This window comes from Thalassophryne amazonica, chromosome 10, assembly GCF_902500255.1.
Source record: "Thalassophryne amazonica chromosome 10, fThaAma1.1, whole genome shotgun sequence".
In the NCBI taxonomy this organism is placed as follows: Eukaryota; Metazoa; Chordata; class Actinopteri; order Batrachoidiformes; family Batrachoididae; genus Thalassophryne; species Thalassophryne amazonica.
This window is the reverse complement of record NC_047112.1, coordinates 19,022,499-19,050,100: the sequence shown is the minus strand read 5'-3', so window position 1 is coordinate 19,050,100 and position 27,602 is coordinate 19,022,499. Positions and strand designations below refer to the sequence as shown.

Below are 27,602 nucleotides of genomic sequence, written 5' to 3'. Positions count from 1 at the left end.
GCAGGGCCAAAGTAAAAACAAACATCAGACAAAGGAGGCTGGCCCGCGGGGAGTGTTTTATCTGCGGCTCATGTGAGCACATGCAGAGGGACTGCCCTAAACGGTCAAACTACAACGCCCGTCCTTAGAAACTGGGCTAAGGGTGGGCCATAATACGCACGCGGGAAAACCCCGCAAATCTGCACGAATCCCAGTAACAATCCTGAGTGGGGCTTTAACTCTTCATGCCCCAGCACTATTAGACACAGGGTCGGAAGGGAATCTGCTGGACAGCAGATGGGCAAAGGAAGTAGGGCTCCCCCTGGTGGCTCTGCCGGCACCACTGCAGGTGCGAGCACTAGACGGCACTCTGCTTCCATTAATCACACATCAGACTCAACCAATGACTTTGGTTGTGTCTGGGAATCACAGGGAGGAGATAGTGTTCCATGTCACACCATCTACTTCCCGAGTGATTTTGGGCTTTCCATGGATGGTGAAGCACAATCCCCGGATTGATTGGCCGTCTGGGGTTGTGACGCAGTGGAGCGAAACCTGCCACCGGGAGTGCCTAGGATCCTCGGTTCCTCCCGGCACTACGGCTAATGAGGAGGTCAAAGTCCCCCCCAATCTATCGGCGGTGCCAAAGGAGTACCATGATCTTGCTGACGTTTTCAGCAAAGATCTGGCGCTCACTCTTCCCCCGCACCGACCGTATGATTGTGCCATCGATTTGGTCCCGGGCGCTGAGTACCCGTCCAGCAGGCTGTACAACCTCTCACGTCCGGAACGCGAATCAATGGAGACCTACATCCGGGACTCCTTAGCTGCCGGGCTGATCCGAAACTCCACCTCCCCGATGGGTGCTGGTTTCTTTTTTGTGGGCAAGAAAGACGGCGGACTCCGTCCATGCATTGATTACAGAGGGCTGAACGAGATCACGGTTCGCAACCGATACCCGTTGCCCCTGTTGGATTCTGTGTTTACGCCCCTGCATGGAGCCCAAATTTTCACTAAATTGGATCTTAGAAACGCGTACCACCTGGTTCGGATCCGGGAGGGAGACGAATGGAAGACGGCGTTTAACACCCCGTTAGGTCACTTTGAGTACCTGGCCATGCCGTTCGGCCTCACCAACGCCCCTGCGACGTTCCAAGCTTTGGTAAACGACGTCTTGCGGGACTTCCTGCATCGGTTCGTCTTCGTATATCTGGACGATATACTCATCTTCTCCCCGGACCCTGAGACCCATGTCCAGCATGTACGTCAGGTCCTACAGCGGTTGTTGGAGAATCGGCTGTTTGTGAAGGGCGAGAAGTGCGAGTTCCACCGCACTTCTTTGTCCTTCTTGGGGTTCATAATCTCCTCCAACTCCGTCGCCCCTGATCCGGCCAAGGTTGCGGCGGTGAGAGATTGGCCCCAACCGATAAGCCGTAGGAAACTACAGCAGTTCCTCGGCTTTGCAAATTTCTATAGGAGGTTCATCAAAGGTTACAGTCAGGTAGTTAGCCCCCTGACTGCCCTGACCTCCACCAAAGTCCCCTTCACCTGGTCGGATCGGTGCGAAGCCGCGTTCCAGGAGTTGAAACGCCGGTTCTCGACTGCACCAGTTCTGGTGCAGCCTGATCCTGATCGCCAGTACGTAGTTGAAGTGGACGCCTCTGACTCAGGGATAGGAGCCGTGCTGTCCCAGAGCGTGGAGGCTGATAAGGTTCTCCATCCTTGTGCCTTTTATTCCCGCAGGTTGACCCCAGCTGAACGGAACTATGACGTCGGCAATCGGTAACTCCTCGCGGTGAAGGAGGCTCTTGAAGAGTGGAGACACCTGCTGGAGGGGGCGTCGTTGCCCTTCACGGTTTTCACGGACCATCGGAACCTTGAGTACATCCGGACCGCCAAGCGGCTGAACCCCAGGCAAGCCCGCTGGTCTCTGTTCTTCGGGCGCTTTGACTTCCAGATCACGTACCGCCCCGGGACCAAGAACCAAAAACCAGATGCATTGTCCCGGGTGCATGAAGAAGAAGCCAAAGCGGAGTTGTCGAACCCCACCGAGACCATCATCCCCGAGTCCACTGTCGTGGCCACCCTCACCTGGGACGTGGAGAAGACCGTCCGGGAGGCCCTGACAAGAAGCCCGGACCCGGGGACCGGCCCCAAGAACAGACTATACGTCCCACCAGAGGCAAGAGCTGCCGTCTTGGACTTCTGTCACGGGTCCAAGCTGTCCTGTCATCCCGGAGTACGCAGGACCGTGGCAGTAGTCCAGCAGCGCTTCTGGTGGGCGTTCCTGGAAACTGACGTCCGGGACTACGTCCAGGCCTGTACCATCTGCGCCAGGGGTAAGGCGGACCACCGGAGGACGACGGGACTCCTCCATCCCCTGCCAGTGCCTCATCGCCCCTGGTCTCACATCGGCCTAGACTTCGTCACGGGCCTCCCGCCGTCCCAGGGCAACACTGTGATTCTCACGATAGTGGACCGGTTCTCCAAGGCGGCCCACTTCGTGGCCCTCCCGAAGCTCCCGACGGCCCAGGAGACAGCAGACCTCCTGGTCCACCACGTCATGCGGCTGCATGGGATACCGTCGGACGTCGTCTCGGATCGGGGCCCCCAGTTCTCTTCACAGGTGTGGAAGAGTTTCTGTAAGGAGCTGGGGGCCACCGTAAGTCTCTCGTCCGGGTACCACCCCCAGACCAACGGCCAGGCAGAGCGGGCTAATCAGGAGTTAGAGCAAGCCCTCCTATGTGTCACCTCCGCGCATCCGGCGGCCTGGAGTCACCATCTGGCCTGGATCGAGTATGCCCACAACAGCCAAGCTTCGTCTGCTACCGGCCTCTCCCCTTTTGAGGCATGTTTGGGGTACCAGCCCCCGTTGTTCCCGTTGGTGGAGGGAGAGGTCGGTGTGCCCTCGGTCCAGGCCCACCTCAGGAGGTGCCGCCGGGTGTGGCGGGCCGCCCGCTCTGCATTGGTAAAGGCCCGGACGAGGGCTAAGGCCCATGCGGACCGCCGGCATTCCCCGGCCCCCACATACCAGCCTGGGCAGGAGGTGTGGCTTTCGACCAAGGACATCCCTCTGTCTGTCGCCTCCCCTAAATTGAAAGACAGATTCATCGGACCATTTAAGATCCTCAAGATCATCAACCCGGCCGCAGTGAAGCTTCGACTCCCGGCTTCACTGCGGATTCACCCCGTCTTTCATGTTTCCCGTCTCAAGCCACACCACACCTCGTCCCTCTGTACTCCGGGACCACCGCCGCCTCCTGCCCGGCTCATCGACGGGGAGCCTGCTTGGACAGTCCGCAGGCTCCTGGACGTCCGTCGTAAGGGCCGGGGTTTCCAATATCTGGTGGACTGGGAGGGGTATGGACCTGAGGAACGCTCCTGGGTGAAGAGGAGCTTCATCCTGGACCCGGCCCTCCTGGCCGATTTCTACGCAAGACATCCGGACAAGCCTGGTCGGACGCCAGGAGGCACCCGTTGGGGGGGGGGGGGGTCCTGTTGTGTGGGCCGCTGAAGAGGAGGTACTGCTGGCATTCATCCCCTGCCCCAGCTGTCACTCGTTCATCATCATCACCACCATAAAAGCCGGACTGCAACTCCACCTCCTCGCCGAGAAATCGACTACCATTCCTGAGGTAATCCGTCTCTGCAGTATTTGGATTAATCCACGTTTTGATCTCTGTTTGCAGCAATTTATTCCTGTGGGACAGTTTTGTTGGAGTGGCGTGTTGTGGGAACCGCGACGTCTTCGCCTCCCACTCCCTCCAGATAAGTGACTGACAGGAGCTGCTTGAGTGTATGATTGGAGGTGGAGGTGCTCCCTCCCATCAGTGTTGGACTGTGTATTACTGAGTGTGCGGACTCACACTCACACATCCTGTTTTTGCTTTCTGCCAGCAGTACCAGGGTCGACAGCCGGGAACAGAGGCCACCTGGGGACTCGGGACTTGGCGGCTCCGGTGTTCTTCAGACCGTTGGTGGTGGAAGCCGTGTGGAGTACGGCTTCTCTCTCGTCGGGGGGGTCTCCTATCTTCGAGCCTGCCACACGTCACCTGGTGCTAATTGACTGTGCATATTTTTTGTGTCTTTTCGTTGTGTAGCGTCACAACATTAAATTGTTACCTTTTGGTTTAGTCATTGTCCGTTCATTTGCGCCCCCTGTTGTGGGTCCGTGCTACGACACCTTCACAACAGATTCGCTGCCATCATCAGTCTATCTGTGAATGGTGTGGGTCTGTTGGGAATCTATACATTTGATGACGTGATACGGGTGAATGGTCTTTGATGACTTTACAATGAGTGTAATGCATACGATGCCTCGAGATTAATTCATTGCAACTCAAGCGCCACCTTCAGGATTGAATTGGAGGTAAACCTGTGTCGAAACAGACTGAAGGCAAACATGAATGTATTTCATCAACAAATGACTAATTCAAATATCAACAAGCTTCCTGCAATTTTTAAATCCTTTTGCAATTTAACGCACAAGTTATATTTTGTCATATACACTCAACAAAAATATAAACACAACACTTTTGGTTTTGCTCCCATTTTGTATGAGATGAACTCAAAGATCTAAAACTTTTTCCACATACACAATATCACCATTTCCCTCAAATATTGTTCACAAACCAGTCTAAATCTGTGATAGTGAGCACTTCTTTACTGAGATAATCCATCCCACCTCACAGGTGTGCCATATCAAGATGCTGATTAGACACCATGATTAGTGCACAGGTGTGCCTTAGACTGCCCACAATAAAAGGCCACTCTGAAAGGTGCAGTTTTGTTTTATTGGGGGGGATACCAGTCAGTATCTGGTGTGACCACCATTTGTCTCATGCACTGCAACACATCTCCTTCGCATAGAGTTGATCAGGTTGTCAGTTGTGGCCTGTGGAATGTTGGTCCACTCCTCTTCAATGGCTGTGCAAAGTTGCTGGATATTGGCAGGAACTGGTACACGCTGTCGTATACGCCGGTCCAGAGCATCCCAAACATGCTCAATGGGTGAAATGTCCGGTGAGTATGCCGGCCATGCAAGAACTGGGACATTTTCAGCTTCCAAGAATTGTGTACAGATCCTTGCAACATGGGGCCGTGCATTATCCTGCTGCAACATGAGGTGATGTTCTTGGATGTATGGCACAACAATGGGCCTCAGGATCTCGTCACGGTATCTCTGTGCATTCAAAATACCATCAATAAAATGCACCTGTGTTCTTCATCCATAATAGACGCCTGCCCATACCATAACCCCACCGCCACCATGGGCCACTCGATCCACAACATTGACATCAGAAAACCGCTCACCCACACGACGCCATACATGCTGTCTGCCATCTGCCCTGAACAGTGTGACCCGGGATTCATCCGTGAAGAGAACACCTCTCCAACGTGCCAAATGCCAGCGAATGTGAGCATTTGCCCACTCAAGTTGGTTACGACAACAAACTGGAGTCAGGTCGAGACCCCGATGAGGACGACGAGCATGCAGATGAGCTTCCCTGAGACGGTTTCTGACAGTTTGTGCAGAAATTCTTTGGTTATGCAAACCGATTGTTTCAGCAGCTGTCCGAGTGGCTGGTCTCAGACGATCTTGGAGGTGAACATGCTGGATGTGGAGGTCCTGGGCTGGTGTGGTTACACGTGGTCTGCGGTTGTGAGGCTGGTTGGATGTACTGCCAAATTCTCTGAAACGCCTTTGGAGACGGCTTATGGTAGAGAAATGAACATTCAATACACGAGCAACAGCTCTGGTTGACATTCCTGCTGTCAGCATGCCAATTGCACGCTCCCTCAAATCTTGTGACATCTGTGGCATTGTGCTGTGTGATAAAACTGCACCTTTCAGAGTGGCCTTTTATTGTGGGCAGTCTAAGGCACACCTGTGCACTAATCATGGTGTCTAATCAGAATCTTGATATGGCACACCTGTGAGGTGGGATGGATTATCTCAGCAAAGGAGAAGTGCTCACTATCACAGATTTAGACTGGTTTGTGAACAATATTTGAAGGAAATTGTGATTTTGTGTATGTGGAAAAAGTTTCATCTCATACAAAATGGGAGCAAAACCAAAAGTGTTGCGTTTATATTTTTGTTGAGTGTATATATATATATATATATATATATATATATATATATATATATATATATATATATATATATATATATATATATATATATATATATATATACACACACACACACACACACCAAAACAAGATTTTTTTTTTTAATACCAAGGTTTGTCTTGATAGTATGTATGACAGGCTGTTGATATTTGCAATGGCAAAACATCACAACTCATTTCCTGCCAAAAATAGACAAGAATTGTGAACCCTAGTGGACATTTATCATGCACTAATCTCTTTTACCAAGAACAAACTCGATTTGAATATTTTTCTAAATTATGTTTTCCTTTGTTTTCTCAAAACTAATTAAAAGTGAGGCACTAGCTTCTACCTTTAAATGGAAAATGTGTAAGATTTCTGAAATGTAGAAGTGAATATTATCAACTGCTTAAGTGCTTGATTGTATCATTGAGCACAACAGGCATAGTTCTGCACCTTTGCTTCTCCAGTCATTTATTTCTTTTCATTTGTCAGTAGGTGGGTTTCCATTGCCCTCCAAATTGCACAATTTGAAGTAGCGAATTGAAAACATGATTAATGGAATCGTGTATTTTAAAAAAAACTCAAGACTGTTTATTAAGTTCTTCGAAAAAACCAGTTTGTGAATGTGGGAAGACTTTTTTTCACTATTATAGGTCACATGGCCGAAGGAAAGTGTCACATGAAACTCTAAAATACATGACCGAGAGCTTTTTAAAGATTAGAAGAGATGACGTTATGGTAATATTGTTTTAAAAATAAAACAACAAAATGCCAATATTTAGCAGGACTTTTCCCTCACCATGATTGCTGGAATTATAGTTCTTGTGACAGCTTCACTGGAATGACAGTTATCACAAAAGGATAAAACTCAGCAGTCTCATTCTAACAGTTTATGGAAATACTGTCATTTTGCTAATTTACTTTGTTGAAATTCTGAAGATATCTCTTGCAATGTCATGCAAATCATTAATAGAAACCCAGCTAGTGTTTTACAACAAATAGAAGTGGACAACCTCTGCTTCTGTAACCAAAAGTATTACCATGTATTGCTGCTTCCTGTGCAAAAAACAGATGATTTTATTAGCTAATCTAGCTGTCTGAAGACTTGAACGAATTAGAAGTAGCTGGTTTAGTGGGTGGATGGAACAAATACGTGTTTGGACTTGTAGTCACTGAACCTGGGGTTTTTCCACCTCTGATAACAAGTGAGGAGAGTGCGTTGAGAAGATGGAGGAAGTACGTATTTTGAGGAGCTGATGAATGAAGAAAAAAGAGAGATAGAGAGAGAGAGAGAGAGAAGGCTGAATTATGACAAGAGAGTAAATCAGGAAGGAGAAGGAATCTGTAAAGATGAAGTAATGATGAGGATGAAGAGTGGAAATGCAGTTGGTCCAGATGACATACTAGTGGAGGTTTGGAAATGTTTAGGAGAATTAATAGTGGAGTTTTCAACAAAACCCGACAATCTCATTCTAACACTGAATGGAAATATTGTCATTTCACTATTTTACTTTGCCGACATTCTGAAAATAACACTTAATGTTTGTGGAAATCTGTAATTGAACCCCACCCAGTGTTTATGAGACAAAATGTCTCAAAACATCTAATTCCAGTTCACATGTGAAAGAGCACACATTAGGGTTTGCAAAAGAATCCAGCATGACATTCTAATTTGTTTTGCTGCCAATTAAGGGCAACTGAGACAAGATCTATAGCCAGTTTCACGATCTACAGCAGATGCAGGTGGAGAATTTTAATAATTCTAATTTCCACCTTGCATCAGTCTGCCAGCTGTAATCAACATTATATTGTGACTGCAGAATCCTCGTCTCTCATACAACATGACGCCCTTATTTTCCATACAGAAAAAAAAATGTAGAAGATAGTCACAGGGTTTTTCTTTAAAGGTTTTTCTCTGGAAATAACGATTCTACTCACATTGAACTCAGTGCGTTTAATGTATTTCACTGGAGACTCGTATTCTTCCTCATTCATCGTTTGAGCTCTTTATCTCATCTCTCTGATGCTATTTTCTGTCCTTGGTCTGTCCTCTGTTATATTCTTATCATCCCTATGGAGTCCCATCCTTCCTTCCTACCTTCCTTCCTTCCTCCCTTCCTTGTGAGGGCACTCACTTTCTCACACTGACAGTTCGGGACTAACTTGCAGCAGCCTAATCTGGCTACAGCAAGCTGCACTAATCAACATGGGATGAAGCGGCTTCACTTATCATTTCACCATGTGCACGAGACACACACACACACACACACACACGCACACACACACACACAATGGATCAGTTTCTCCTGGGAGGCTAAGAAATGATGGGTGTTACTAATGTGAGGAAGTGGGGAAAGAGGGCAGATAAAAAAAGGAATAGACATTTATGGAAGTTATTTCTGTGCCATTCTCATTCCTGCCACCTCCGTTTCTGTTAGTGATTTTTGCAATGTGAGAACTGCACGATGCGTTTTAGAGGGTTTAGCACATTTTGGACTGAGATAATCCACTGCACTGAAATACTTGTATTTGATAATACAAAACTGTTGGATTCGGATTAAAGTAAAAGCGTAGCAAAATAAGGTGATGAACAAGGAAAGTGCAAATAAAGAAGATGAAGTGATTAAACAGTGGTTAACTTTCATGCACCAGATGAATAGATCGGTGTTACATTCTCAATGTGCATGCTTGGTAGTGTGTAAATCTCATATGACTAAGCGAGAGGCCCCACCTCCTCTGTCGGCATTGGGGGCGTGAAATGCCTATTCGTCCAAAACACGTCCGAGTAGCAGCTCTTGCAGCTTATGCCACTGGGCACTGTTGTACTGTGATCGCCCACAATCCAAAAAAGTGCTTAAACAGGATGAAATGGCTTAATCTGGCTTGTCTCCTAACATGCTGGCTTATAAAGTGCAGACCTGGTAATCCGCCTCAAAACAAAAGTAAAGAGCTGCTTCATCTTCCAGAAGTTCAGCTGCTTTCAGTGCTCGTTTCATGGTTTCTAAATGCTTGCAAGGATATTCATTTGGTGTTTCGTTTTTATGAAGACTGGAGCAGTACACGTTAATGAACGATGTTGTTGTATCTGGGCTCTACATCAGACCCAGATCGTATGCTCAGGCAGCAGCCTCTGGTAACAGGGGGGAGCCTGATGAACAAGACGAACGCTCCACAGAGCAACAAGTTGCTGCTTTTTTACAAACTAAGGGGATCGATCTGGATATAAACACTATTGAAGCATGTCATCCGTTACCCAGGAAGAATTCATCAGACAAACCTACAGTCATCATGAGGTTTGTTAACAGGAAAGACAAAACAACTCTGCTCAAACAAGGATATAAACTTAAAGGATCCAATGTTTACAAAAATGAACATCTCACTAAACACAACGCAGATATAGCAAAAAAGGCAAGATACTTGAGAAAACAAACAAACAAAAAATTCAAAACACATGGACTACAAAGTGTAAAGTATTCATCAAACTGAACGGGTCCCCAGAAGAAGCCAAAGTGTTGCTGATCAGAAGCATGGAGGAATTGGCAAAATATGAATAAAACATGGTAAGTGAACGCAACCAACTTTCATAATGACTGACAAACATACAGACCATTCATCGGTGCTTCTGAACAGTACTAGAACTGAGATCATACATGGTTATGATAATGTGGAATTACAACCTTTTAAGTACACTGAGCATCATATACAAGATCTGGAATATGAGACAGATCCGGACAATCATTTCTATTCCTTCACAGATAGTAACTGTCAGTATTACACAGAGGAACAACACAATAACTGCATTTCAAGTGATGGGAAATTGTCAATAATCCACTTTAATAGCAGGAGTCTGTACAAAAATTTTGGGAGTATCAAAGACTATTTAAAACAATTCTGTCAACCATTCAGTATAATTGCCATAACGGAAACATGGCTTACAGAGGGTGATGACACAAACCATGAGCTGGAGGGTTATGAATTTAATTATCTGAATTGACGAAACAGAGGAGGAGGAGTGGCTTTGTGTTGACAAAAGGATTAACTACAAAATTAAAGATGAAATGACTGTGGCTGTGGAAAATCTTTTGGAATCCATCACAATTGAAATAGGTATGGAAAAGGGCAAAAATATAATTACATATATAGAGCTCCTGGCTCTAAAATTGAAGAATTTCAAAATTGGACAGAGAAACTGTTTTCACAGATGGGTAATAAGCGAGTATTTGTTTGTGGAGATATAAACATTGATCTCTTAAACCCGCATCAGCATATAGTAACTGAGGGTTTTATTAACACTATGTACAGTCTAAATCTATATCCAAAAATTACTAGGCCTTCAAGAACCACTTCACATTCAGCTACTCTCATTGATAATATATTTACAAATGATAGATACCAAAACACTAAGTGGCTTATTAATTAATGATATTAGTGACCATTTACCAATTTTTATAGTAACTGACTTGAAGTTTAATAAAAATGTACTGAAATCCCACACAGTACATGGGAAAATCAGCAATTAATCACCAGAAATCTGCACACAATGTTTCTCAGCCCAGTAGATGAAAGGGAAATTATTAACATTGTTAGTACATGTAAAAGTAAAAAGTCAACGGATCATAATGAGGTACATATGTCCTTAGTAAAGCAAATAATCACTGAAATCGCAAAACCATTATTATATATTTTTAACAAATCATTTCAAACTGGGATTGTTCCTAACAGTATGAAAGTGGCAAAAGTGATACCTTTATTCAAATCTGGCAGCAAGCATTTTTTTACTAACTACAGGCCTGTGTCTCTACTGTCACAATTTTCAAAGATACTGGAAAAACTTTACAACAGCAGACTGGATAAATTTATAGATCGACACAACTTGCTTGATGAAAGTCAATATGGTTTTAGAGCAAAAAGGTCCAAGACACTGGCATTGCTCGATTCCATAGAAGAGATCAATAAACATGTGGACCAAAGGGTAATAGTTGCAGGTTTATTTATTGACATAAGAAAGGCTTTTGACACAATTGATCACAATATATTATTTCAAAAGTTGGAACTGTATGGGATCAGAGGATTTGCTCTGAGGTGGATTAAAAGCTATTTACAAAACCGAAAGCAGTTTGTTAAACTTGGGGAATACTGTTCTTCATATCTGGATATCATTTGTGGGCTACCACAAGGTTCTGTGTTGGGCCCAAAATTTTTATTTTATACATTAATGATTTATGTAAAGTCTCAGATATGGTTAAAACTGTGCTCTTTGCAGATGACACAAACCTGTTTTGCTCAGGGGAAATCTGCAACAATTATTATCTGATTTAGGAACAGAAATGATAAAGTTAAAGAGATGGTTTGATATTAACAAATTATCAGTAAATTGGTCTAAAACCAAATTGATGTTATTTGGAAATTATAAAAAAGACATACAAATTCAGTTAAATATACATGGGGTAAACATAGAACGTGTCAAAGAGAATAAGTTTTTAGGTGTCATTATTGATGAAAAAATTAATTGGAAAGCTCATATTCAGCATATTCAAATGAAGGTATCAAAAAGTATTGCAGTATTAAATAAAGTAAAGCATGTTATTGATTGCAGAGCACTACATACTCTCTATTGTTCTTTGGTTGCACCCTACTTGACTTATTGCACTGAAGTTTGGGGCAACAATTACAAAACTACATTGCAACCATTATTAATTCTTCAAAAAAGAGCATTAAGGACAATTCATAATGCATGTTATCGAGACCACACCAACCCACTGTTCATTAAATCTCAAATATTAAAACTTAATGATATGATTTTGTTCAAGACTATTCAATTAATGCACAAAGTGAAAAATAAACAAGTGCCATTTAGAATTCAAGAATATTTTACTGAGAGAGAAGGAAAATATAATTTACGGGGCTTGTATCGTTTTAAAATTGCTGGCGCTCGGACGACCAGGAAAGGATTCTGTGTCTCCATGTGTGGCGTAGATTATGGAATAACCTGACGGATGAACTCAAATGATGTCCAAATATCAATCAGTTTAAAAATCAATATAAAAAAATGATGTTTTCAAGATATGTATCTAATGAAGTACGATGAGTTTTGTGTTGTCAGTTGTAATTGTGAACTTGTACAGTAACATTCATTTGTGTATGTGTATCTATGTATATGTATATATATGTATGTATGTGTGTATATATGTGTATATGTGTGTGTGTGTAATTATGTATGTATGTGTAGGTGTATGTTGGTGTGTGTATACATGTATACTGTATATGTATGTAAATATGTATGTAGACGACACGGTGTTCACTTGATATGTTTATGATAATGGGATTTGAGTTTGTGTTGTTAAATGTGTTTGTAGCATGGCCCAAGCAGAGGGTCACCCCTTAGAGTCTGGTCTGCTTGAGGTTTCTTCCTCAATATATCAGAGGGAGTTTTGCCTTACCACTGTCACCTGTGTGCTTGCTCTGGGGGTAGGTAATGTGTATAGATGTATGTATGTATATATGCGGTGGGCGTTTATAAGCTTTGCTTCTGCTCACCCCCTTTTTGGTCACACATGTCACTGTGGAATTGTCTTGTATATCAGTTTTTGTTATTGACGAGTTGTGTGCCAAATAAATAAGTTCAATTTCAAGAGGAATGAATGGAACGTTGCACTTTTATATCGTTCTGCAGTCTGCCTGACAGTGAAAACTCTGCTGTTTTCCAGCGTTCCTCCCAAACACAGCTATCATTTGTGCAAAGTGCATTTGAATCACAACATTAAATGTAGTTTCACACAAGTTATTTTTACTGTTGTAATAATGAATGATTTTTAAGAATAAAGCTGTGACAAAAATGTACACACACTGCATACAGGATCACAGCTGACAGTGCCATTGTCATCTATTAAATATTGTCACATCTGGGACATGTTTAATGGACTTTGTCTGCCACAGATTTGTAATCCATAGTTTCAGTCATATTCGTGTATTTACACGGAAGATGCATGCCTGCATTAAAAGGTGCTGTTCCCCTAAATGGTCTAGATGAGTGAGTTGCGGAGTACTCAGTGCGCATGTGCCAAATAATGTAACAGTCTATTGAAAAGGCAATTTTAGTCTACCACCTGCTGGATGATCCGTAGATGTGGGGTGGAATACAGTCAATAAGAAACAACTACGACTGAACTTGCATGTAGTTTGCTCAAAACTGGGCACGTCATGTGCTCATCAGTACGCTCTGCCCGCCTTTAGATGAAGCTCAGTTTATACATCTAGCTAGCAGCCAAGGGTAGAAAAACGATGCATGCTATGGCAGCAAATACATGATTAAATACACAACAGGATTGTAGAGTAAAACCAGTGTTGACAATTAGATAGAATGTGTTGCTGGGAATGAACCAAAACATTTCATCTGTACTCTAAATTAGTGAGGATAAATTTGAAACATTTTGAAAGCTTTGCAATGCAAATGTGTCATAGCATTGTTTTAGAGTTCGCATCACCAACTGTTTCAAAACAAATGTTTTGAAACATTCAAGGCTACAGTCAGTGCACAGTTTGGCTGTGGTGCATCCGGAAAGTGTTCACAGTGCTTCAATTTTTCCACATTTTGTTATGTTACAGCCTGATTCCAAAATGGATGAAATTAATTTTTCCCTCAAAATTGTACTCATAACACCCATAATGACAAGATGAAAAAAGTTTTCTTGAAATTTTTCCAAATTTATTAAAAATTAAAAATGTGTACATAAGTATTCACAGCCTTTTGTTCAATACTTTGTTGATGCACCTTTGGCAGCAATTACAGCCTCAAGTCTTCTTGAATATGATGCCACAAGCTTGGTGCACGTATCTTTGGGTAGTTTTGCGCATTCCTCTTTGCAGCACCTCTCAAGCTCCATCAGGTTGGATGGGGAGTGTCGGTGCACAGCCATTTTCAGATCTCTCCAGAGATGTTCAATCAGATTCAGGTCTGGGCTCTGGCTGGGCCACTCAAGGACATTCATAGAGTTGACCTGAAGCCACTCCTTTGATATCTTGGCTGTGTGCTTTGGGTCATTGTCCTCGCTGATAGATGAACCGCTGCCCCAGTCTGAAGTCAAGAGCGCTCTGGAGCAGGTTTTCATCCAGGATGTCTCTGTACATTGCTGCATTCATCTTTCCCTCAATCCTGACTAGTGTCCCAGTTCCTGTTGCTGAAAAAAATCTCCACACCATGATGCTGTCAGCACCATGCTTCACTGTAGGGATGGTGCCTGGTTTCCTCCAAACATGATGTCTGACATTCACACCAAAGAGTTCAAACTTTGTCTCATCAGAATAGAGAATTTTGTTTCTCATGGTCTGAGAGTCCTTCAGGGGCCTTTTGGCAAACTCCAGGTGGGCTGCCATATGCCTTTTACTAAGGAGTGGCTTCCGTCTGGTCACTCTACCATACAGGCCTGATTGGTGGATTGCTGCAGAGATGGTTGTACTTCTGGAAGAGGAATGCTGGAGCTCTGACAGAGTGACAATCAGGTTCTTGGTCACTTCCCTGACTAAGGCCCTTCTCCCCCGATCACTCAGTTTAGATGGGTGGCCAGCTCTCGGAAGAGTCCTGGTGGATCCAAGCTTCTTCCATTTATGGATGATTGAGGCCACTGTGCCCATTGGGACCTTCAAAACAGCAGCAAAGTACCCTTCCCCAGATTTGTGCCTCGAGATAATCCTGTCTTGGAGGTAAACAGACAATTCCTTTGACTTCATGCTTGGTTTGTGCTCTGACATGAACTGTCAACTGTGGGACCTTATATGTAGACAGGTGTGTGTCTTTCCAAGTCATGTCATCAACTTTCCAAGTCATCAACTGAATTTACTCCAATTAAGCTGGAGAAACATTTCAAGGATGATCAGTGAGGCATCTGAGCTCAATTTTGAGCTCCATGGCAAAGGCTGTGAATACTTACATACATGTGATTACTTAGTTTTTATTTTAATAAATTTCCAAAAATCTAAAAAACAATTTTTTTTAAGATTGTCATTATGGGGTATTGTGTGTAGTATTTTGAGGATTAATGAATTTCATCCATTTTGGAATAAGGCTGTAACATAAAATGTGGAAAAAGTGAAGCACTGACGACTATAGCAGATAATTTTTGTTATAAATTAAAAACAATTATAATTAAAATAAACTCTATGCAAATGTTTAAGCTCCAGAGAATTTTAACAACAATAATGAAGTCAGTAGTAGAACAGGTGGCACAGGGACTGTGTTCAGGTCCAGGTCTGTGCTTCATATAACCTGTCTGTGTCCTTGGTCAAAACACTTCATCTTATCCTCCCCGTCCATCCAGCTATAAATGGGATCCACAGATAAGCACCAGCGCCTCAGGCCTATGTTGGACTACTTTTTTCTTTAGTGGGTCAACAGAAAATATATATTTGAAATGTTCTTGCATTCGTATTACAGCAAAAATCAAACATTATTTGAAAATTAATTTTATTCAAGAATCAAATCATTTGTGATTAGATTGAAACTTCCTTTCATAAACTCATTTATTTGTAAGTGTACTGTCTGGTACATGCCAGCACAAAGACTGTTGTTGATAATCACTCATTATTACAATGAATGAAAAGTCTGTTTAATTAAAAACAAAACTTTCATATACATTTTAGCAAACCACCCAAAATTTAACATGCATGAAATTATGTTATGTATTGTTGAAGGTAAAATAAGCCTCCACACTTCAAATATTAAGATTTAAGCAACAAGATTAGCAATTTGGAAGTTTTTGGTCATTGTAGAATATTTTAGGTGCCTTAAATGTCAAATATATAGTGTTGTACTAAAGGTTTAGCCACATGTATAGTATGCTTTTGTTTTTTGTAATAGTTTAGGAGTTCCAATGACTTATATTCCGGAAAATATAAGTATAATGTAATATGTAATATAATATAATGGTGAAAAGCTTTTGCTAATGGCGCGGTTATGAGAAAAGAGCATAAATTCAGCAGTTACTGCCTCTCAAACCCAGTTTTGGACAGGCATTGCATCATTAATTACTGTTCTAATTTACCTCTACACACGTTGCCATTGTCTGGTTCATAACCCGCCTTGCAGCTGCAGCTGCCGATGGGGACCATCCACTCTCCATCTCCGTTACAGTAAAGCTTGATGGGTACGTCCACTTCCTCTGCGTTTGGGATACAGTTTCCTCTGGCGATGACTAATGAAGTGGACTCGGCTCCAGTTAGTGTCTGCAAAGAAACAAACAAACAAACCACATATATAATTAAAAGATATTGAAATAGAAATAGAGTGTCCTATTGCATTGCATTTTCATGTAAAAAAAAACCCATCATGAATCAATACCCATGTTCCCATTTGTGATTTAAACTGAGAATACCATGCCTTCCTCAGTTATGATAGTTGATTCCTTAAAATTAATCATTTGAAGCCTAAGAGACTGCTGTCCAAGCAAGAGTGGCCTTAGTGGCCACCGGGACCCTGCAATTAGCATTAAGGCTGCACAAACGACTTGAAAGGCCTGTCTGACTTTATTTTACCTAATGATCAATGTGCATTTTAAAAGATGCCAACATAACTCAAATTAGGATGCTCACTGGTCCCAACTCGTATCTGTCACAATCCAAAATATCAAGCTGAACATGCAGCTGTTATGTAGGTAGTTATGAAAATGTTAAGACTCACTTAGTGACTCAACACCATTATTATAAATGTATTACACCTGATTCCATTGTGCAGGAGTGTCTATTTGTCTGGCAAGAACGCATATTTTCCATACACAGATAACCAGATTGTGAACTATATATTTTTAATTTCAATGTGACTTTCAAAGTTCAAGAGGAGTCAGATGTTTTTTTGTGTGTGTGTTTGTGCATGTGTGTGTGTGTGTGTGCGCGCGGATGGGTGGGGATCCTCAAATTGTAAATATCAGTAACTCAGAAGTAAAACAAAACATCAGGTAGAAGTTTAGTTACCAGAGCACATATGTCAGCCAGGCTAATAATGACCATCATTATCTCTGCAAAATAACAGAATAGGGGTTTTTAAGCTTTAGGTCTTTTTGAAGTCATAAAACAGAACTATCTTTCCAAACATGACCTCTAGGATGGGGCAACTGCCACCTCTTTTGGCTTCTGGTAATCTAACATCTAGATAATTTCAGAATCTACCAACAGTATATTTTCTGTTTTTCTGGAAAACTGAGCTATCATAGTTTCTTAAAAAGAAGGGAAAAAGGAAAGAAAATAAGTTAATTTCGATGCAGAACCAGGTCTTTTAGATGACTGATACAACTAAAATATGATTTCTTCTGAAACACTTTGATTACAATAAGCATGGGTAACGTTTGCTTTGAAACAAGCGATTAGGCACCTCTTTTGTTTGCCATTAACAGTAAATGGATACATTTCATTTACATCTAACATTCATATTTCTTTTATCAGTTTTTTTTATAACATCTGTGACTGTACCTCTGGGAAAAAGGCAAAATTCTGCACAATGCTGGGACATTTCTTGTAGAACACTCTGACAGCCAGAAGGGACATGCAAGCACCCAGATCCTGGAAAGCCAAGTGGAAACCTCTGCCTCTGGATAACGGGCCGAAACTGCGAATTTCTGTATTCACCTTCATCAGCCTTCCCCCAAAATCAACCTGGGAGAAACTCTCATCTGCTGCAATGGTGTCCACCTGGTCCAGCCAGAGACAAATGGAGAATGCTGGATAATGTTTGCATGAGCTGACTATCAAAAAGCAATCACGAAATGGAAATTACGCTGGAATATGAGAAACTTCTCTGCATCTTGAGACAATGTCTCCAGGTTTCGCATGCATTACCTTCAGAAATGGGGCGTTGGCCCAGTACTCCACCCCTTTGATGCCCTCTGACACGGCCCTGTCAGTCTCCAGGTAGTACAGGTTAAATGTCTCTTTGCAGGAGCCCAGAACACTAGGGATGGAAGCGCAGTCACGGACAGTGAAGCGAATCTCCACATAGATGCGCTGTGCCGCCCGACGGTCTATGTAAGTGGTGAGGAGCCAATTATTCTGGCTGGGCTCGAAGACGTTGCACACCTGGTATGTCCTGATGGTGTTGAGGTTCTCGTCATAGCCGCTCACCTCCTCCCACTGGTGGAGTGGGGTTAGGGAGACAGAGAAGCACACATGATTAATGGGTTCACCAAGACCTCGCACAAATTAAACTTTCTCTTTTCCTCCCTCCTGGTTCGCCTCCATCTCTCCCTGCCTTCTTTCTACCCTCATTCCCTTGATTTTCCTCTCCACCTTGTTCTGTACAGGGACAATCATTTATCACAATTAGTGACACTCAGCTCACATACAAAGAGAGCGGCTGGTCGCCAAAAATTCCAAGGGGTCTATGACTCTATTCTACTCTCTTTTATTGAATTAATTCTTTGTTGTGGCCTCCTGTGATACCCAGCTATGACCAACTGGAAGCCACTCTATTGTAGTCCATTCATGCTATATATTGTGGCCTTCTGTTGTACTCAACTATGATGAACCTAAATCCACTCTATGTCAGTTTCTGTGGTGCGAGATGGTTGGACGCAACTTCAGGACTCAAACCTTAGAACTATGAGTTCAACAGGTTTTAATGAATGTTCAGACAGGGCTTGGTACACAACAAGGCTGGCAGTAAAAAGCAACAGTATCCGAAGCATGAGGCAAAAATAGGGTACAAAACAGCCTAGCAGGTCAAAAACACAGCAAGGCAGGTACAGGACAAAACTCACTGAAGAGATGCTCAAACGAAGGCACAGGGCACGATGGTCATGCAAGGAAGTGTGTGTGTGTGGGGGGGCAACTTATAAAGAGGAAGTGATTAGCAGGAAATGCAGGACAGGTGTGGTGGAAGGATCTGGAATGGGGCGTGGCAAACAGGAGAGAGGACTGGAGGGAAACACCCAACACCAAATACCCAAACACAAGACAAGAGAAATCCCTAATGCTAAACCCAATCATGAAGATAAAAGACAGCAAAAGGTCACAAAACCCAAACCCCGAACAAAACCCCACAAGTCCAATCATGACACTCGATTCTAATTCTTTATTTCTACATTGTAGCCTCCTGTTCTACCCAAATGTGACCAACTGGAATCCACTAATCAGTCGTCTCTTGCACGTCTCCAGTTGGTGCAGAATGCTGCTGCTCGTCTTTTGACAAACACTTTTAGACGTGAGCATATTACGCCCATCCTGTACTCACTCCACTGGCTTCCAGTTCATTTTAGAATTGATTTTAAAATTTTAATGTTTGTTTTTAAAGCTATTTATGGCCTTGCACCTCCCTACTTGTCTGAAATTTTAACTTTGCGCACCTACAGTAGGACATTAAGGGCGTCTGGCCAGCTTTACTTAGATGTTCCAAGGTCAAGATATAAACGCTGGGGTGATCATGCTTTCGCGGTAGCTGGCCCCAGACTGTGGAATGAGCTACCTCTTGAGTTACGTACTATTCCTGACCTAGCACTTTTTAAATCTAAGTTAAAGACTTATTTATTTAAACTGGCTTTTAACACTTAGTGGGGAGGTGACATGTTCTGTTATTTTTATGTTCTTTTTTTATGTGTTGTTTTAAAATTTTATTTTATATGTTTTATTTTTGTAAATTTGTGTTTTTAATGTTAAGCACTTTGGACACCAGTCGGTGCTGTAAAGCGCTTTATAAATAAATGTTGATTGTTGATTGATTGATTATACTGTAGTCTCTTGCGCTACCCAACTATGAAGAGCTGAAATCCACTCTATTCTAATCCAGTCCCTCTATATTGTAGCCTTATCTTCTACCCAACTATAACCAACTGGAATCCACTCTGTCCTAATCCATTCATTCTCTGTTAAGTTTTCATCTGCTACCAGGTATGATCAGCAGGAATACATTCAATTCTATTCTATATTGTGGTCTCATGTGCTGCCCAGCTACTATCAACAGTACAACCCCTGACAAAAATTATGGAATCGCCGGCCTCGGAGGATGTTCATTCAGTTGTTTAATTTTGTAGAAAAAAAGAAGATCACAGACATGACACAAAACTAAAGTCATTTCAAATGGCAACTTTCTGGCTTTAAGAAACACTATAAGAAATCAAGAAAAAAAGATTGTGGCAGTCAGTAACGGTTACTTTTTTAGACCAAGCAGAGGAAAAAAATATGGAATCACTCAATTCTGAGGAAAAAATTATGGAATCACCCTGTAAATTTTCAGCCCCAAAACTAACACCTGCATCATATCAGATCTGCTCGTTAGTCTGCATCTAAAAAGGAGTGAACACACCTTGGAGAGCTGTTGCACCAAGTGGACTGACATGAATCATGGCTCCAACACGAGAGATGTCAATTGAAACAAAGGAGAGGATTATCAAACTCTTAAAAGAGAGTAAATCATCACGCAATGTTACAAAAGATGTTGGTTGTTCACAGTCAGCTGTGTCTAAACTCTGGACCAAATACAAACAACATGGGAAGGTTGTTAAAGGCAAACATACTGGTAGAACAAGGAAGACATCAAAGCATCAAGACAGAAAACTTAAAGCAATATGTCTCAAAAATCGAAAAATGTACAACAAAACAAATGAGGAACGAATGGGAGGAAACTGGAGTCAACGTCTGTGACCGAACTGTAAGAAACCGCCTAAAGGAAATGGGATTTACATACAGAAAAGCTAAACGAAAGGCATCATTAACACCTAAACAGAAAAAAACAAGGTTACAATGGGCTAAGGAAAAGCAATTGTGGACTGTGGATGACTGGATGAAAGTCATATTCAGTGATGAATCTCGAATCTGCATTAGGCAAGGTGATGATGCTGGAACTTTTGTTTGGTGCCTTTCCAATGAGATTTATAAAGATGACTGCCTGAAGAGAACATGTAAATTTCCACAGTCATTGATGATATGGGGCTGCATGTCAGGTAAAGGCACTGGGGAGATGGCTGTCATTACATCAATAAATGCACAAGTTTACGTTGATATTTTGGACAATTGAAAGGATGTTTGGGGATGATGAAATCATTTTTCAAGATGATAATGCATCTTGCCATAGAGCAAAAACTGCAAAAACATTCCTTGCAAAAAGACACATAGGGTCAATGTCAATGAGCAGATCTGATTTGATGCAGGTGTTAATTTGGGGGATGAAAATTTACAGGGTGATTCCATAATTTTTTCCTCAGAATTGAGTGATTCCATATTTTTTTCCTCTGCTTGGTCTAAAAAAGTAACCGTTACTGACTGCCACAATCTTTTTTTCTTGATTTCTTATAGTGTTTCTTAAAGCCAGAAAGTTGCCATTTGAAATGACTTTAGTTTTGTGTCATGTCTGTGATCTACTTTTTTTCTACAAAATTAAACAACTGAATGAACATCCTCTGAGGCCGGTGATTCCATAATTTTTGCCAGGGGTTGTAATCTATTCTATTCTCCATCAATAGCCATTAATTGTTGTCACCTTGCTGCTGTAATTATGGTTTTGACAGACTCATTAAAGTGTCACTAAAGTGTACTCAAAGCACTTTCCCCAAGGATGCGTGTTCACACACACACACACACACACACACACACACACACACACACACACACACACACACACACACACACACACACACACACACACACACACACACACACACACACACACACACACACACACACAGCATACCATTGCACACAGTTCTTACCCCATTGGCAGGAAACGATATCCAGCCAAGCTCAGCTGTCGCTGTCCTTGTATCCATCACTGTCTCTGTCAGACAGAGAGAGAGAAAAGGAGTAAGGGGGCAAAGAGTTAACAGCACAAAGAGCATGGGTACAAGTTTAATTAACAGTCAGCGCACATGTCAGCTTTAGTGCCACAAAGTTATGCATGTCACTCATATTGATTTTAGGCACTTCCAGCATCTTCTCAACCTGTGTTTCTCAACTTTGGTGACAGAGATAATTAGATGCAAATAAAGCAGAACTGCTTTGCAAATATAGTGAAAGCAAAATCAGCTGTGACAACAATGTTCTTGTCCAAAATTACAGTAAATCTCATTGATAGAGGGCTAAGAACGGCTTTTCAGCTCTAGCATGTCCATCCAACATGTTACAGTATGTAATGAAACAGTCACTGCCTGCTATATCGCACGTATCCCGAGGCTCAAACACCCGTGACCCCAAAAGGAGTAAGCAGTTAAAAACTAATAGATGGCTGGATGGTTGGAATCAATACTTCATGACCAACATACAGCGTGCATCCACTGTGATGTTAAATAACTGAGTGCCCAAAGGTCACTCTGGGAATGTCGTTGGCAAGGCCAGTTAATGGAAAGCCATGTTGTAGTTTTAAAGTCATAAGAAATATACTGTGGGTGTGTTTGAAATAGTAGTTGGACTCTGGAAGTGAAGGTTTTTGTATTGCAAGACCCCTTGTCATACATACCTACAGGTATTGGTGCCAGCATACTGTATTACAAGTGGGTATTGTGTACTGGATTTTCCACTCCATGTGCACAAATCACTGACCCATCACCCTTTGTCATTGGTTTTGAAGGGTCATTTTGTGTCAGGTCACTGTGGTGGCCAAGTGGTTAGTGCAATTGCTTCCAAAACAGAAGGTTCCTGGTTCAGAAATATGGATTTGTGGCAAAATTAAGGAATATATTTGAAATATACTACTTGGTGCCACACCTCCAAGGGCCAAACTGACACTCTAGAGTAGTGGTTCTCAAACTGGTCATCAAGGACCACCTAACTGACACATGTTCCATCCCCCCCTCCTCTGCCACAAGCTGATTTACCTCATTCAGGTGTCTGTTAGTACTTGACTGGTTGCACACTTGCATGAGATGGAAAACGTATCACTTAGGTGGTACATGAGGACCAGCTTGAGAACCACTGCTCTGGAATCAGAGCACACCTGTTGAACACTTCTAGTTTATTTTGTGATGCAGTAAATGAGGCTCATCTCTACGTGTGAGAAACTCAGGTTTAAGATAAGCCCAAATAAAAACCTGACCTTTTCAGTAAAAGATTGTAATAAAAGTATTAAAATGCCAAACCATACAAAGAAAATGAAACATCCCCGATGCAACAATAAGAAAAACACAGTTGAGTGACGTGGATCTTTACAGAGTGCCACTTTAACTTTCTGGCTGTGTTCTGGGAAATGTGTGTAGGCGTGTGGCGAGCATTCAGATGATCTGAGTGACACTAATCATTTCACATTCCAGGAAGGCTAAGAGCTTTATGTGCTACAGCCTCACACACTCGAACAACACACTGATTAAATCACTGATTGGTGAGATGTTTAAAACAACATCAAACATTTAATCATTCAATCCCAAATGGCAACAGAGGTGGAGCTCAGACGTCATCTCATCTTCTCATCTCGGTTATCCCTCGAGAGCGACGATGACGGTCTTCCATCGTCATCCGTGATGACACGGATGACGATGGAGCTTCCTTTTTAGATATTTAAATATACCCTAGTATACTAGCATAGTTCCACCTTAGAATTGGAATATAATATATAAGATATACCTTACTGAATTTTCATGTTGGTGTGTGTGGATGTGGGCTTGTAGGCGTAGGTTTAAAGTGTCTTGTGTGTATCCTCCTACATCTTAAACTAATGATTTTCGGAAGCATCGACATGTCCTGAATAAAATGGAATTTTAACATTGAAAATATAGAAATACTATAATTAGGGAATAACCCTGTTGTGTCTGATGATTTTCGGACCTTAATGCTGGATTTTATGGTCGCAAATTGAGTTTTACCAGCGACGCATTAGCGGTGGTGGTAAAATGGCTATTTACGACCATAATCCAGCATTAACATCCGCAAATCATCAGAAACAACAAAGTCATTCCCATTCTAATTCAATTCCAATGTTTGCATGGATTCGTGTCCACCACTGAAGGCTACATCTTAATCCATATAATAATAGAGTTTGGTAAAAATGTTACGCAGACAAAGGGTGTGGTCGGCTCATCAAAGCTTACTTTAACAACAGCGTCTTCATGCCAAACTGGAAATTCTGAGCAGAATCCACATCACTACTTTCATATGGTAGCTTAAATGAATCCATTTCAGTGTTGTTGCTCTGCCAGTTGTTTTTTCTTTTTTCTTCTTCTTCTTCGTGTTTTGAAGTGACATAAAATACCCAATCCAAAGAGATCAAACATTAGGAGGTGTCACTACATGTATCTTGGTAATATCCAAACTGCTGTCTTCTTGACATAAAAACCAGTCTTGTATCTATGAGCTGAGTAAAAGTGGGGTTAAATTCCAAGACGAGACAGATATGAGCAAAAACTGGTCTTAAGATTCTACAACATTTGTTCTGGCATGATGACACTTCCTTCTTTGACTCCAGAATTGATACCAAAAGAATCCGGGAGGCCTCCGTTTGTCAGCAGAGCTGCGGTCACATCCTTCAGGACAGTGAGCTCAGAACTCAACAACAAAGCTGCCTGCCATCAAAAGCCCAGATGGCATCATCCGTCTTAAAACGCGCCACTCGATGTGCTACTTGCTGTGTTAATTGTGAAAGACTGCTATGTAAGCAGTCCTGAGAATTAATTACAGTGTATTTTTTTCTCCTTCTTCTTTTTGTTGGAGTTGGGAACTGGTAAATGAGAAGGATTTAATGAGGGCTTTAAAGAATCATTAGTGCGCCCGTGCATGCTAATGTAAATATAGAGATTTTTTTTTAGTAGTAAACTAATTAAACCTAAAACTTGCATTAAGTGCAACCATTAAATCACATCATATGTTCATTCATTCATTTTCTGCTGCTTATCCAGACCTAAGATGATCCCACACTTCCCTGTCCCTTCTTCCTGAGGAATCCCAAAAGCATTCCCAACCCAGATGGGAGATGTATTCCCTCCAGCATATCCCATATCTTCCACCTGGCTCCCAGTTGGGCATGCCCGGAAGACCTCCGAAGGACGATGACGGCAACTATATGTTTTTCTTCCTTTCAGTTTGGACAGTCACCACTCCATCAAAGTAAAACATTTTATGTGGGCCTCATTGCGATGCATGCACACATTGCACACAGGCTATGCTGCACTAATGCGCTTTGTACTTGAGTTAGAATAATTAAAACAGGAAAGCGCTTTGTGATAATGGTGAGAATTTGTTGTACTGCTGATTTGCTGAAACTCTTAAAACTGCAAAAAACATGGCACGTGACATCGGTTCTCATCATGTGCACGTGTGTTTCCTTTTAAATGCACTTTTGTTCAGTGGGATGAACTAGTATGCGCAGAGTGCACTCCGACACAATCACTCTGCAATGCATATTAACCCTCTGGGGTCCGAGGGCATTTTTTGAATAGTTCACTCGCCTGGCATAAATGTTTTATTATTGCTGTTAACAGCTCTCCCTGCATCCCATAATCAAGTTTTATGTCTCTTTTTTTTCAGGACAACCTGTGCTTTCAGAATATATATGCTTTTGTTGTATTTTATAAGTGTAATAAAGGTTTACAAACAAAAATACGAAAGAAAAAAGTAAAGCGGAAAATAATTTTCCACACACATTTATTCAAAACACACAACAAACTATAATAAACAACTGTTTATTATAGTTACACTTTATTACACTTTATAAAGGTAATTTGAGGTCTTGTGTGAAAGACTGTACAACAAAGAGGTTCAAACAATAAACACAAATGCACATTTTGAACAATATATACAAAATGGTCTATGTGTTTTTTTGTCTTCATGGTAAAAGCAACAGTTATCCAGTAACATTCACATGCAAACTAGTGGAGCAATCCTGATAGTTACACACTCTTTGTTTGAGCATGTGAGATTGTCATCAGAGGCTCTCTGTCTGCTCCGTCTGCTTTCAGTGATCGCTGTGCGTAATGGTGCAGGGCGGATTTGGAGCCCAATAGTATGTACTCATTGGAGCACCCAGGGTGCTATTCAAATGGGTCAACTAGTAACATATCACTCCTGAAAACGATCTTTGGCTTTTCATGTGAGGTGAATCTGCCCTACGATTGGATTTTGGAAAACCATGTGACGGTGAACAATTCCACTCACATTGCGCACATCATCACACAGCTTCTATGAGTACAAAGATGGCCAATGGCTGGCCCGAAAGTCCGCAGAGTTAACTTTTCAGCAAAAAAAAAAGTAAGTTTCTATCTCATATCATTAAAAAGTTATTTATAATTTAGTAAAGCTTGGTCTTAACCATCGTATACGACGGCGTCAGCCCCAGAGGGTTAAAATGAAAATAGTTGTGGAGAAGATTTTAGGTGATCGGCCATAAATGATACTCTGCCATTAAGGCATTTCGACTCTATTTTTAGCCCTTTATGAAACAGAATATCAGTCAGCCTTTAGCCGCGCTTTCAAAGTGCTAATAGCGTGTGGAAGATTTTTAAAAGCAGGGTCCAAATTTCCTGCCATCAACACAGATCAACATAGTTTAGTGGAGGGTGATGTTGTACAAGTGGAGCTCAACGTTGGACGATGGTCCTCTGACTTTCTATAGGATGTAGTTCACCTTTCGCCATTGGAGGGCGGACACACTGTAGCATACCTCACTCTGCGGCGCAGTAGCATTGCTTGGCGGAGCTGATTGATAACTCAATGTTTGAGACGTCATGTGATGTAGCCAATATAAACTAGATGTCAGCAATTGAGTCATTTGCTACTGGTGTGACGTTACTCAGGTTCTACATTTTACTTCAATTTCTTCAAATTTCAACATATTTCTTCATGTCCAAGGGACCCAGAGATGGTGGCGTATCCAGTCAAGTCTGTGATGTTGGCCAACTGAGGCCGATTGAGGGGAACAGCGTAGTAACGACGCACTAGCGGAGGTGATGTAGTGGTAGCAGAGCTGAACTCTTGCTGGTGTTTTAGCATGAGTGTTGAAGATTTTAAGTATGTTGAAGCTTTTCCAGGATCACAAAGAACATCAATATTGCCCAACTGGCATCGACTAATGCCTGGTACACTCATCACTCATCTTCAACCGCTTATCCGGAATTGGTTTTTTGCAAGATTTCCCATCTGACCTCAGAATGTTTGGGAGTGAAATCTGTTGGTGTGTCACACACACACACACACACACACACACACACACACACACACACACACACACACACACACACACACACACTGTATGACCAAAACTTTTATATCTATGATTTTTTTTTTTAAATCGCCATGTCTGGGAACTAACCTACTGACAATTTTTAAATCTTGCCGTGTGAACCAGTCATTAGCTCCTGTGGAATCTGGTGGACTTCGTCGCTGCTCGGCATTAATAAACTTTTCGCTCTCTGTTGACAAAGTCAGGTTAAACATCAGAGTGTGAATGCAACATGAAGGACATCAAGGTCAGTTTCCATCTCTTTCTCTGTCACTAACGTGCTTTGCGTAAGATGATGCCGTGTTGTGATGTGATGATTTTTCACATTATAAAAGTGCTTCTGAATGACTGCAGCAAAGATTATCTTCATTTTTTGGTGTCACTGTGATTATTT

The 27,602-nt window shown here is 42.1% G+C and overlaps 1 protein-coding gene across 1 annotated transcript in view; it reads right to left on the bottom strand.

The window, feature by feature from the left end:
- LOC117518397 (ephrin type-B receptor 1-like) overlaps positions 1-27,602 on the bottom strand; it is a 225,370-nt gene that overhangs the window by 92,674 nt on the left and 105,094 nt on the right. Inside the window, exons 2-5 of the mRNA XM_034179506.1 lie at positions 21,780-21,844; positions 17,920-18,210; positions 17,554-17,772; positions 16,134-16,314 (exon numbers count right to left, since the gene is read on the bottom strand). Coding sequence (XP_034035397.1) covers positions 16,134-16,314; positions 17,554-17,772; positions 17,920-18,210; positions 21,780-21,844 — 756 coding nt within the window. The remainder of the gene's footprint in view (positions 1-16,133; positions 16,315-17,553; positions 17,773-17,919; positions 18,211-21,779; positions 21,845-27,602) is intronic.